The following is an 11,397-nucleotide window of genomic DNA, read 5'->3' as shown; positions in this document are numbered from 1 at the left end:
TTCTTAAAATAACACTGATAAAATAAGAACTGGAGTAAGTACTCTTAGGTACTACATTAACCTGGTTAGGAAGGCTTTTGGATTTCAGATTACTACTGTAAAATATCCATCATGGTGACTTCCTGTAAAGGATTAGGTGCTTTTTTCCAGCAGTCCTACTAGGTTATTTGTGTAACCAGCTTCCTTTAACTAGCTTTTTCTTTACTTAGCCCGTGTTAATAAACAAGATGTTCCACAAATCTCCAGTTAACCTAATATATGACCCTAATACCTAGCCATTTCCCAAACACCCATACATCAAACTAGCTCAAGAAAACCAACTTGAAGTAAAAGGAAAACAGTTGTGTGATTTATTTGGTTAAATTAGATTTCTCTATAGAGAAAGTACCTTTAAGGATAACATTTCAGATTGACTTTGAATAGTGCTTTCTGCTCAGTAAATAGCTAGTATCAGTTTATCCTCATTCCTTTTGATCAACTCAGCAGACAAAAGCAAAATGTTTATAAGCTGTTTTTAAAGTTTGTACCAGTGACCAGATAGCTCCTTCTATAGTTTTCTCATGAGTGAAAAAGTACTCTGGTAACAGCAAGTCCAGTGTTAGGCAGAATGACCTTTCATCTGATGCTAAGCCCCCTACAGTTTTAGCTTTGAATATATTGGAAAGGTAAGCAAAGATGAAGGGGACATTTAGTAAGTCAACTCTTACTTTTGAAAATGTTTTCTTTGAAGAAACACCTCTAGCATTAATGAGATGACTGAATGCCCCTGCTCGTTTCAGGAAAATGTATCAAAAGAAAATTTTAAAATATTTGGGCAACTCTTTTTGAGAGTCTTGTGCCATCCATTTCCCTAGCAACATTCTAAATTCTAAGATGGCAACTAAAATTACTTACCGTTTATTGTAGTAAGTACTTTAGTTTTAGTCATTTATTACATTTTCTTACATGTGTACTCTATAGCACATGAAGTGCCTTTTATAATTAATGTGTGCTATATATTTATGCCCATTTAATAGAACTTGGATAGTATTTTAACTTAGTATACTGATTTTTAGGGAAGTTGTATTTTTTTTGCATTCATGACATTGAGTTTAGATCAGTGATTTACTTGAATGCTGAATCCTAGTATAAGAATATAATCCCATATTTTAATTGCTCCTCTACAGGAAAATATAATTAACTATGTTTTTCAGTAATTATTAGTGATGAAGAACTTCAAAATTTTCCTGAATTTTCAACTCTGTATGTAAAGTTAATTCATTTAAAATTGGATTAAAAGAGGATTCTCCTTCAATGTGCCTTTACTTTCTAGCTTTAACAATTTTTATGTTAAATATTTTTATGTAGTTCCTTTGTTACTCAAAGAATTTTGTTATTAAAAATAAAAATATTCAAGTAGTTCTTTGGATTGAAAAAATAAAAAATAATAAAAGCATGATTATCCATTGATCTTATCACTGTTCCAATGTAATGAATTTTCTACTTCATCACTCTTCTTATTACCACTCATGTATGTCTTATACGAGTGTGCAAATAATAAAACTGTAGTTTTAATGCCAAAATTAGAACTTCAGACAGCATGCAGGTACTTTAACCTAAATACCTCAATTCATGAGCTGAAAACATAGAAAAGACTAAACTTGGAAAACATGGTATCCAAGACAGATTAAAGCCCTATTCTCTATGGATGCCCTATTCTCTATATATTTTCTGTAGGAAAATATATACCTACAGCTGATAAAGGTAGGAAGGATCTTAGACTCTTATTCTTCAGCTGTTAATTCCCCTCCTTCCATTGCTGTCTTGTCTAATTTAGGCGCGGGTAACTTCCATCTGATCTCAGTTTATTTTTACTTGCTATCATCCCAGATAATGGATGTGGTGTACACTGTTTATGGCTGTCCCTTTCAGGGTGAGGGCTTACAGACATTAAAGGATGAAACATATTTGATAAGGTACTTTGAAATCATCCATACCCCCAAGTGAGCAGTAGGTTGGCCAACTAAGATCTCAATCTACTTTTTGTCTGCTTTGCTATGAAGAAAATTAAGCAGGGTTGTTGTAGAAAGTGAGGATAAATGGAAAAGAGCTCTGAAGTGAAAGTTAAGACCTGAATGATAAAATGAAGCATACTGTGCAAAAACTGGGAAGAAACCATTCCAGGCAGAGGCAACAAGGAATGCAAAGTCCCTTAGACGGGAATAAGCATGGTAGGTTCAAGGAACAGAAAGAGGCATGTGGCTAAAGTGTATTCAGGGAATGGTGAGACAACATAGGTGGAGAAGATGAGGCTAGTAAGGTTGGCAGGAGTATGAGCACAGAGGCCTTGTAGGCCATGGGCTTTTAGAAGGTGAATGACTTACAATTTTAAAAACTCACTACAGCTGTTATGTGGAGTGTATCCAAGCCAGAAAAAAGTAAAAGATCAATTAGGAAGCTATTGTTGTAGCCTAGGCAAGAGGTGATGATGGCTTGGATTGGGGTGGGAGTAGAGTGAATAGATTAGAGATTTATTTGGTAGTAGACAAGACTTGCTAATGGATTTGCTAGAAGAAAGAATCAACGAAAACTGTTAATACATTTTTGGCCCAAGCCTCTTGATGCACAGCAGTGCTGTCTGCTCAAGTGGGGAAGAAGTTTATAGGATGAGTGAGGGACAATCAAAGATGAAGCAGAAGTAAAGTTTCTAGTGTTCCCTTTTAAGAAGGAGGTGAGCATAATATATTTTTTTCTGTGTTAACTTTTAAAAAAATATTTCAGGAAGCTCCAACAAACCCACTTTAAGAAATTACAAATTCAGTTGAAATCCCTCTGAATCTCAGAAGCACTAACTTAAATTTGGTGTTTATCATCCTGTGTGTGTATTCATGATATTTACATAAATATAGGTGAATACACAAACATATATCCACAGAGAGCATTGTTTCTGCACCTTAAATAGTATTTGATGTATTCTCTCACTTGCTTTTCTCTCACTTGCATTATTTTTGAGATATATTCATGATGATGATACAAGCCCTAGTTAATTTTATAGCTTTATAGTATTCTACTGTATGACTATATCACATATTTATCCATTCTCCTAAAGATGGACAATTAGGTTGTGTATCAGAGTACGCTAACAAAGAGACCTAAGAATGTATAATGTCTCAAATAACAGACATTTGTTGCTTGCTCACCTAAGTTTCAGATAGATGTTCCTGGTTGGGAAGTGGTTCTCCTTCACTAGGTGTTTCAGGGAGTCAACTATCTTCCATTTTGTGTTCCCCAATCCCTAGGGCCCCATCATCATGTGCATCTAGCCAGAAAAGGAGAAAGCAAGCATGGAGGTATACTCACTCCCTTAAAAGTTCTGGCCTGGAAGTGACACACATCACTTCCACTCACATTCCATAGGAGAGAAGTTAGCTTCTACCTCTTCACTATGGAGACTGGAGGTTGGGGGGACGACGGAAACTGGGAAATGTAGTCTAGCCATCTGCCCTACAGTCCTATAACTTTTGAAGGTGAAAGCAGATTTTGGTGGACAGCTACTAGTCTCTCATACACATTTCCAGTCTCTATCGTAAACTGTACTGTGATAATCACTCTTCTTTATGTCTCTTTGTACACCTAGGCAAAGGGAGTTTCTCTGTATATACCTAGGAGTGAAACTGCTGAGTCTTAAGGTATATATCTTCAACTTTACTATTATAAATATTGCCAAATCATTTTCAAAGTGATTGTACCAACTTACATTACAAACCATGTATGAAACTTCACATTGCTCCACAATCTAGATATACCTGATATTGTCAAACTTAGTTTGTTATTCTAATGAACTTTTTTTTAAAACTTAAAAATTCAACAGTGTGATCAAGATAGGCTATACTGAGTCCTGCTGAACCTTGGTAAGGAAAAAGAAAAGGAGTGCCTGCAAAGGCCCTGAATGAGACTGGGCAAGTTTCCTATACCAATTCATTTTAAACTCAGATTAATCATTTCAACCAGCAGATTTCAGAAGCTAAAGAACTACTGAGACAGCTGCATTTGGAGCTTGTATCAAACTCATCCCCAGCTCTAGCCATCTTTTTATCCCCACATAGTGTCAGCAAGGAGTCACGTAGCAGGTTGGAGTCAAAGAACAACTGGAAACATCATTCTAACTTAGAGTCATTTATTTCTTTTGTCATTGCCAAACATCCCCAGTTCTTACTCACCAGAAATTAACATAGCTTCTTCATTTCTCCTCCCTGACAATCCTCATCTACTGAAAGGGCTTTAAGGGTGCACTGCCAATGAAAATGTAGAGTGGATATGCCGTGTCCTTTGCTACCTATCCTGGCAGTATCCAAATCAGGTTTCAGTGCTCCCTTGTTTGAAAGTGGTCTTCACAAAAGCCCGCATTTTAAAGCTATTTGGAGGAGCACAAAGAAAAAAGAATTAAAGAGTCGTAATAGCCTTTCAGAATTTGAAAAGGTAGTACTTGTCCTTATCAGAGTTAATTTTTTGTATGGCATATGCCACAAGATAGGCAAGAATATATAAGACCAATATTTATGCAAAAGGGGGAAGAGAATCCAGAAACACGACAACAAAGCTGCTCTAACCAATGCTCCAGAGAAAGCCACCCTCAAAGAGAAATAGCCCATTAAACATTACCAGGTAGGCATGAGGTACAGAAAAAGAATTTTTCTTTCCAGCTCCAGATAAATATCTACATCTGGTGTCAAAGTCTCAGGATATAAAGAGGATAGAACTCCATATACAAAAGAGGATAGAAGGACAACATTCTCAGAAAATTCAAAGAGACAGAGGTTGGCCAAAGGGATGGATGAGGACTTACTGGGGTGCAGACTAACAAGTGAGGTAAAGTCCAGGGGAGAAGTAATGTGCACCTTGGTTTCCAGTCTTAGTGGCATTACCAGGGGCACTAGGAGACCATGTTAAAGCATCGGGGGCAATGTGATTATTTCTTAATCCTTAAAACCAAGGGAGCAAAAGTAAGCTTCAGGAGGGCACTGATCATGGTAACGGATGAGGCCTCAGGAAAGTTCGGGCAGTATTTATTGCTGCTTCTACTTTGTCTTTCCAGTCATTTCAATGGGACACATTACTCCTAAGGCTGCTTTTCATGTCTGTGGGTCTAGTCACTGCTACTTGGTACAAACAAAGCATTTCTCAGTATAACCAGTGTAGGGAGGTTCTGGTTTTTCCATCCTAAGTCCATTTTCTTACTTTCAATCCTAAAACCATATTGAGAAGACAAACAGCCTCCATAAAGTTTGTTTCCCAAGGAGACACGGGAACCATATTACATGAATGACAACAGTTCTAGCTTCTAGGCTTGTTATATCACAAATACAAAATGGTAAGTCAGTTATGGTTTAAAAAATTAGTTTGGAATGGTTTTTATAAGCTAGATGATAGAGTGGCTACTAAATCAATGGATCTTCCAAGAACATTCTATACCCCAGGAAGGAAAGGACAACCAAACAGGTTTCTTAGTCTTATACAGGGCAAGAGGGGCCTACGGTTGGCCTTAAGAGGGAACTCTTTGGGCATGATAAGAGGAAAAATAAGAGGGACTCCAATGAGGAATAGGAGGAAAACCTACTGAAAGGGGACAGGGGAATGAAAGTGAATAAGTAGGGAAGACAGTGAAATTTACACAGGAGGAAGGAACTGAGAAAGTCCCAGCCTTACACAAATAGCTGAAAGAATCTTCACTCAGCCCCATGACTCAGTCCTCCCAGCACACGTCCCCGTGACAACAGCATCACATCCGCTCTCCTAGGAGCGCTTTCACACTGACTGCCTATTTCCTTCCTCGTTTATGATTAGTCTTTGGGGGCTTTACTTTCTGGAACTGTGCTGGCACTGGCTCCTGCTCTGGTTCCTTACAGGAGGACACTACGAGTTCCTCATTATTCCTCCTCTGATCCTTCCCTACTCTAAGACTCAGCTCTGTCTCAGGAAGCTCAATGCCAGGCTGCTGCCGCCTTCTTAGAGACCTTCTGCTCCTGTGCTGCTGCCTCCGCTTTTCTTCTTCTTGCTGCCGCTGCTTTATCTTCATCAGCTTTTCAAAGCTTTTGGTTGTTGTTGGGTTTACAACAAACCAATCCTAGAGAGGCAAAATATAAACGTCATCCAGTCAAAAACATAGTGAAGAGCATAAAGAAGGGGTGTACGAAGAATGATAAAAAGGGGGCATGATAAGGGCAGAACACAGTAAGAAGGAAACAGACATGGGACCATACCTTAGAATTCCATATTTTAAACTGGAGAAATCCAATACAGAGCAGTTATTAGAAACATATATTAGTAAGGCATAACTCTGGGTACTTTAAATCTCTTTGAGCCTCACTTTAAAAAATTAAGGGGTGGGGGACATGAAACCCAATTATTTTTTTTTCTTTTCTTTTTTTTTTTCCCAGTAGACATTGTTCCTTTGCAGAAATCCAATTACTAAGTACTCTTGCCGCCCCCCCCCCGCCAAAAAACAACTTTGAATCTAATCAAGTGCTCTGATCAATCTTCTAGATCTATGAATTTATAGGAAATAGCCGGGATAGAGGAACACTACCACAGGATGCAATCAACAAAATTCAGAATGTGGGTAAATGTATTTGACAAATAACCTGGTTTCTTCAACAAATGGCAAGTTAAAAAAAAAAAAGGAAGGGGAAGCTTCTAGACGTATACTAAACAATAAGATAGCCACCGGTCACATGCGGTAAATGAGCTATTTAAATGTGGCTAGTCCAAATTGAGATATGCTTTCAGGGTAAAATACACACCAAATTTCAAAAATTTGGCATGAAAAAAATATAAAGTATTTCATTAATAATTTATTAACATGTTAATATTTTTTATATATTGGGTTAAATTATTCAAATTATTTCACCTGTTTTCTTTACACTTTTAAAAATGTGGCTACTGGTAAATTTTAAATTACATACATGGCTCACATTACATTTCTATTGGATAGCTTTGCTCTAGATTAAAATAGATAAATACAATATATGGACCTTTATTGATCCTGATTTGAACAAACCAACCCTGAGAAACAAATTAGGAGACTATCAAGGTAATTTAAATAATGACTGAATATATGATAATATTAAATAATCATTGTTAATTTTTTTAGGTATAATGTTTGTGGTTATATGCTTTCAAAAGTCCTTATCTGTTAGAGATACCTATCGAAAGAAGTATTTACAGGTGAAATAATTTGCTTTAAAATAAGCCTTTAAGGACGAAGAGGAGTGAATGAGGTTATAAAAGAAACAAGACTGGCCATACACTGGTGACTACTGAAGTTGGCCGATAGTATACTGGGTTCATTACCCTACTGTCTCTATTTTCATGTGTTTGAAATTTTCCATTAAAAAAAGTAATGTAAGAAAATGTGAGGCAGGGAGGAAGTAACAGGGTAAAGATGTTTCACCACCCATAAAATTCATAAATGTAGGCATTAATCAATGAACAAATGCCTGGGAGCTCGTTCCCAAACTAAGTGAAATTTGTTGGTTCCAACTTTTTAGGAAGAAACCACAGAAACCAATTATCTATATAAAGGCCAGATTCTGTCAGGAGATAATTATCTTTCAAATACTTCCTGAAGCATAAAAAGATATACTATTACTATAAAAAAGATATGACTGTCTTCCAGAAGAAATCTCAGATTTTGGTTAGGGATTCTCAAAGCTTAACCAGTAAAGCAACAGGAACCACATTTGATGAAATTAATTAAAGCCGACATTGTTAAAAGCTGTTAATTTGAGGGAAGAGAACAGCTGAAGCTTCTCCCTGTATTTTTTTTCATCAGGCAGTGATAGTTTATGCAGTAAGATATTCCAAGAGAATGCATATCTACTCCTTAAGCTTTTGTAGAAACGGTATTTAATTACATAATAAACAACTTCCCTGTTCACCTGTACCATGAAAAAAATTTCCCCAAGAGAAAACTCGACCTTCTGAACTTTAAAGCATTTTATATAGTTTTTTCTTACTTTTTAACTTTGAAAAATTACAAACCTTCAGAAAAGTTACAATAGTTCAATGAACACCTAGATTTACCATTGTTAATCTCTTTTCCTTTCTTTCTTCCTTCTTTTCTTCCTTCCTTCTTTCTCTTGCTGAACCATTTGCAAGTTAGTTGCAGACATCATTATACTTCATCCCTAAATACTTCAGCATGTATATACCTAAGAACAAGGGCATTCTCCTGCATAACTACAATACAATTATCACATTTGGGAATGTTAACATTGATACAACATTATAATTTAATATAGTCAATTTTCAGATTTTCCCAATTGTCTCAATAATGTCCCTCACGGTTGTTTGATGCAGTATTCTAAAGAACACTAAAAACAGGTTCCTGGAAGACATTAGAATGCTAGAAAGCATAGCAGTATAGAGATCACTGTGAAATAAGCATTTCAAACATGTAAACTCAACCTTCTTTCTAAATGCTTAATTTAATTAGATTTAAGAGAATTAGAAGAGCTCAAGGATGCTTAAAGCTACAGTGATTTCAAATGCGTTCACAGAAAAATATAATTATACATCTAATTTTAGAGAGCATTTTAACTCCAATGTCTCTGGTAACCACTTTATAGTTACTTTCCTTGACAATCCTAGCCCACAAAAACAGGGACAAAGGCCACCTCTCTTGTGGTTTACATAACAGGCCCACAGGATTGCAAAGACACTATGGGAAGGGAGAGACCTCACCTCAGCATGGACAGAGTTGATGTGATACTTGACACCACTCTCTGACACAAATTCTTTCTGACATAGAAGACACTTGTATTTTCCAGCCACAAAGTTTCCCTATTTCCAAGAGAGAAACAAAAGAAAATTATTGGTAAATTCAGGAACACATATCTGGGCCATGTATAGGGATTGTTAGGGATAAAAAGAGGGAATTCTACTTCAGCGAAGATAGAAGGAAGAAGATCCAAAACAGCAATATATTTAGGAAAACCAGCCTGGACTGACTATCACCAGGATCTATCTATCCTAATGTGATTCTGTACCAAACATCCACAACCTTAAACACAACCTGTCATTCTCCTACTCTTATTATATACCAGGCTATGGTTTTCTACCTTCCCATATTCCTTTCACTTCACTTTCAGATTCTCTTGGTTCCTCCCCAAAAATGATCAAACTCCCAAAGTTCACCAGAGGCACAATGTGCAGTTCTTCCCACTATGATCCACTGTTGCAAAGAGCGCCTTGGAAATCCAGAATTAGAAGAGTACCATCCATAATACCTAGTTTAAGGACTCAGAAACTAGGATCAAGATGACAAACTCCTAAGCATTCCTGGACAGATCTGGTTTAGATGCCTACAACTCCCTTGTTGCCTTGAACTGAGACTTCTGTCCCCTCCTGAAGCTTCAGGTTTCCATGGTGCTCATTTTGTGTGAGGAGATACTTCTGAATGGAATTGGAAAGTGGCAGCAATTCCCATGGCTGGTGGGTTGTAGGACACCTGGGTCAACATGGAAAAGATTCAGTGAGGTGAATGGCTATTAGCCTGACACCTATCCCACCTCCCACGCCCAGAGGCCAGTAAGTTCACATGGGTTCAGAGGATCTTCACTTGTCCAGATAAGCACATGTAAGTTGATTCTAGAAAGTCTATAAGGCCCAATAAAACAGGACAGGCCCAGTGTGGGAAAGGTTCAGGTGGAAGGAGCTAAATCTCTGGTAGGAACTCAGAACTAATATATTTTTCTCCGAATTCCTTTGATTGATATGACTTACAACTGTGTTGGTCTTATCTGAGTCTTAGACATACCCTGGCATCCCACCCAGTAACAGACCAAGAATCTTTGGGACATAGAAAAATAAAGCAGCCTCTGAATGTAACAGCAAACAGGACAACTAGCTGTTCACCTAAACTGAATTCTCTTCCATGTCAGACTAGTTTGGAGGACATATTTTAAGATATTAAGTTCAAAAGGTTACAAACCAATGTACAAGAGCCCAGGTGAGCTTTGAGGCCAGAAACACTACTGTAGACAGCCTCACAACCCTGAAAAAGAGAAGAAATAACGTGAAGACTATGTCAAATAGCTCCCTTCTCTTAGTAATCTGGCCATTTACATGACCAACTCTACATGGGAGGAAGATGACCAATAAATAGTGCCACAAACCAAACAAAAAAATAATTCACATGCAAGCCACAAAAGCAAGGAAAATCAAGGAAAGGTAAAAGAAGGAAACAGAAGGTGACTAAGGTGTTTACAAAATCATAAGCCATTCTCTTCGCTGGTACTTTCTCTGACACTGAAGAGAAACACAGAAAATTGTACGGTAAGATTTTTTTAATGTTCTTTATTTACCACAAATGCATCTCCCACTTCTTTTATATTTACTCCTCCCCAAAATACAGCATCCACTATAGCTGTGGTACTTTAAAGATGGCTGTAAATTCGCTGCCACTCTTCTCATCAAGAAGTGGAATCTATTTAGCTTCCTTTGCATCCGGGTTAGCCCCCTGACTCCTTTGATGGATAGAATGTCATGAAAGTGATGCGGTGTAAATTCTGAAGCTAGGCCTTCAGAGATCTGCAGTTTCTGCTTTTATGTTCTTAGAATACTCTAAGAGAAGTCAGTTGCTATGTACCCTGCTTGCAGGCCAACTACCCTGGCTAGAGGGAGAGGCCATATGGAGAGCCAAGCTCCCAGTTGAATGCAGCTACATAGAAGCCATCTGGAACATTCCAGTCACATCTGAACTTCGAGCTGAATACACCTCATGAGTGATCCCAGTTGATTCCATGTACAGCAGAAGAACTGCCCTGCTGAGCCCTAACAAAATTATTACTGATCTACAGAATTATGAACAAATAAAACTGTTGTTTTGTTTTGTTGTTTGTTCAGATGCTTTGTCTCTAAGGAATAAATAACAGAAACAAAAGCAGATGCTTGATAAACATTTACTGAATAAATGAATGAGAAAGAACCACCTGGTTAGGACACTGAATGCGATGATACTTCTTGATATCTGACTTCCATTTGTGTAGTACTTCCTGGCTGAAGGTAGGTAGCCCAGGGCGAGTATATTTTAACTATAAGACAAGAAACATTTTATTACAGGAATCAAACTCCCAACCAAAATACCCCAAAAATTTCAAACCCAACTCTGCAGGTTATATAATTCTGAAGTCCACAAGTATATTTCTATACACAAAATAACTGTAAAGATGTGAGAACATCTAAAGCTCCTGAAACTAGTAAGTATAATTGTCTGTTGTTTAGTTGTAGAAAAGTTTGATTTTTAACAGAGGACAAGAGACTTTCAGATATAGCACTTCATCTACAGTTAAAAAAGAAAAAAAGCTATAGAGCACTACAGAGAGTTAAAATGTTTACTAAAAAAAGAGAGAAGTGGGC

The 11,397-nt window shown here is 37.3% G+C and overlaps 1 protein-coding gene across 7 annotated transcripts in view; it reads right to left on the bottom strand.

The window, feature by feature from the left end:
- Positions 1–4,145: 4,145 nt before the first annotated feature.
- Positions 4,146–11,397, bottom strand: part of ZNF512 (zinc finger protein 512) — a 30,849-nt gene continuing 23,597 nt past the window's right edge. For all 7 annotated transcript variants that reach the window (XM_012652496.1, XM_012652491.1, XM_012652492.1 and 4 more), the window contains 4 exons: positions 10,971–11,072; positions 9,971–10,033; positions 8,722–8,820; positions 4,146–6,103 (listed from right to left, as the gene is read on the bottom strand). In XM_012652496.1, coding sequence (XP_012507950.1) covers positions 5,798–6,103; positions 8,722–8,820; positions 9,971–10,033; positions 10,971–11,072 — 570 coding nt within the window. In that variant the 3' untranslated portion in view covers positions 4,146–5,797. The remainder of the gene's footprint in view (positions 6,104–8,721; positions 8,821–9,970; positions 10,034–10,970; positions 11,073–11,397) is intronic.

This window comes from Propithecus coquereli, unplaced genomic scaffold (assembly GCF_000956105.1).
Source record: "Propithecus coquereli isolate 6110/MARCELLA unplaced genomic scaffold, Pcoq_1.0 Scaffold39, whole genome shotgun sequence".
NCBI lineage: Eukaryota > Metazoa > Chordata > Mammalia > Primates > Indriidae > Propithecus > Propithecus coquereli.
The sequence above is the reverse complement of the archived record's forward strand: the minus strand, read 5'-3'. Positions and strand labels throughout refer to the sequence as shown.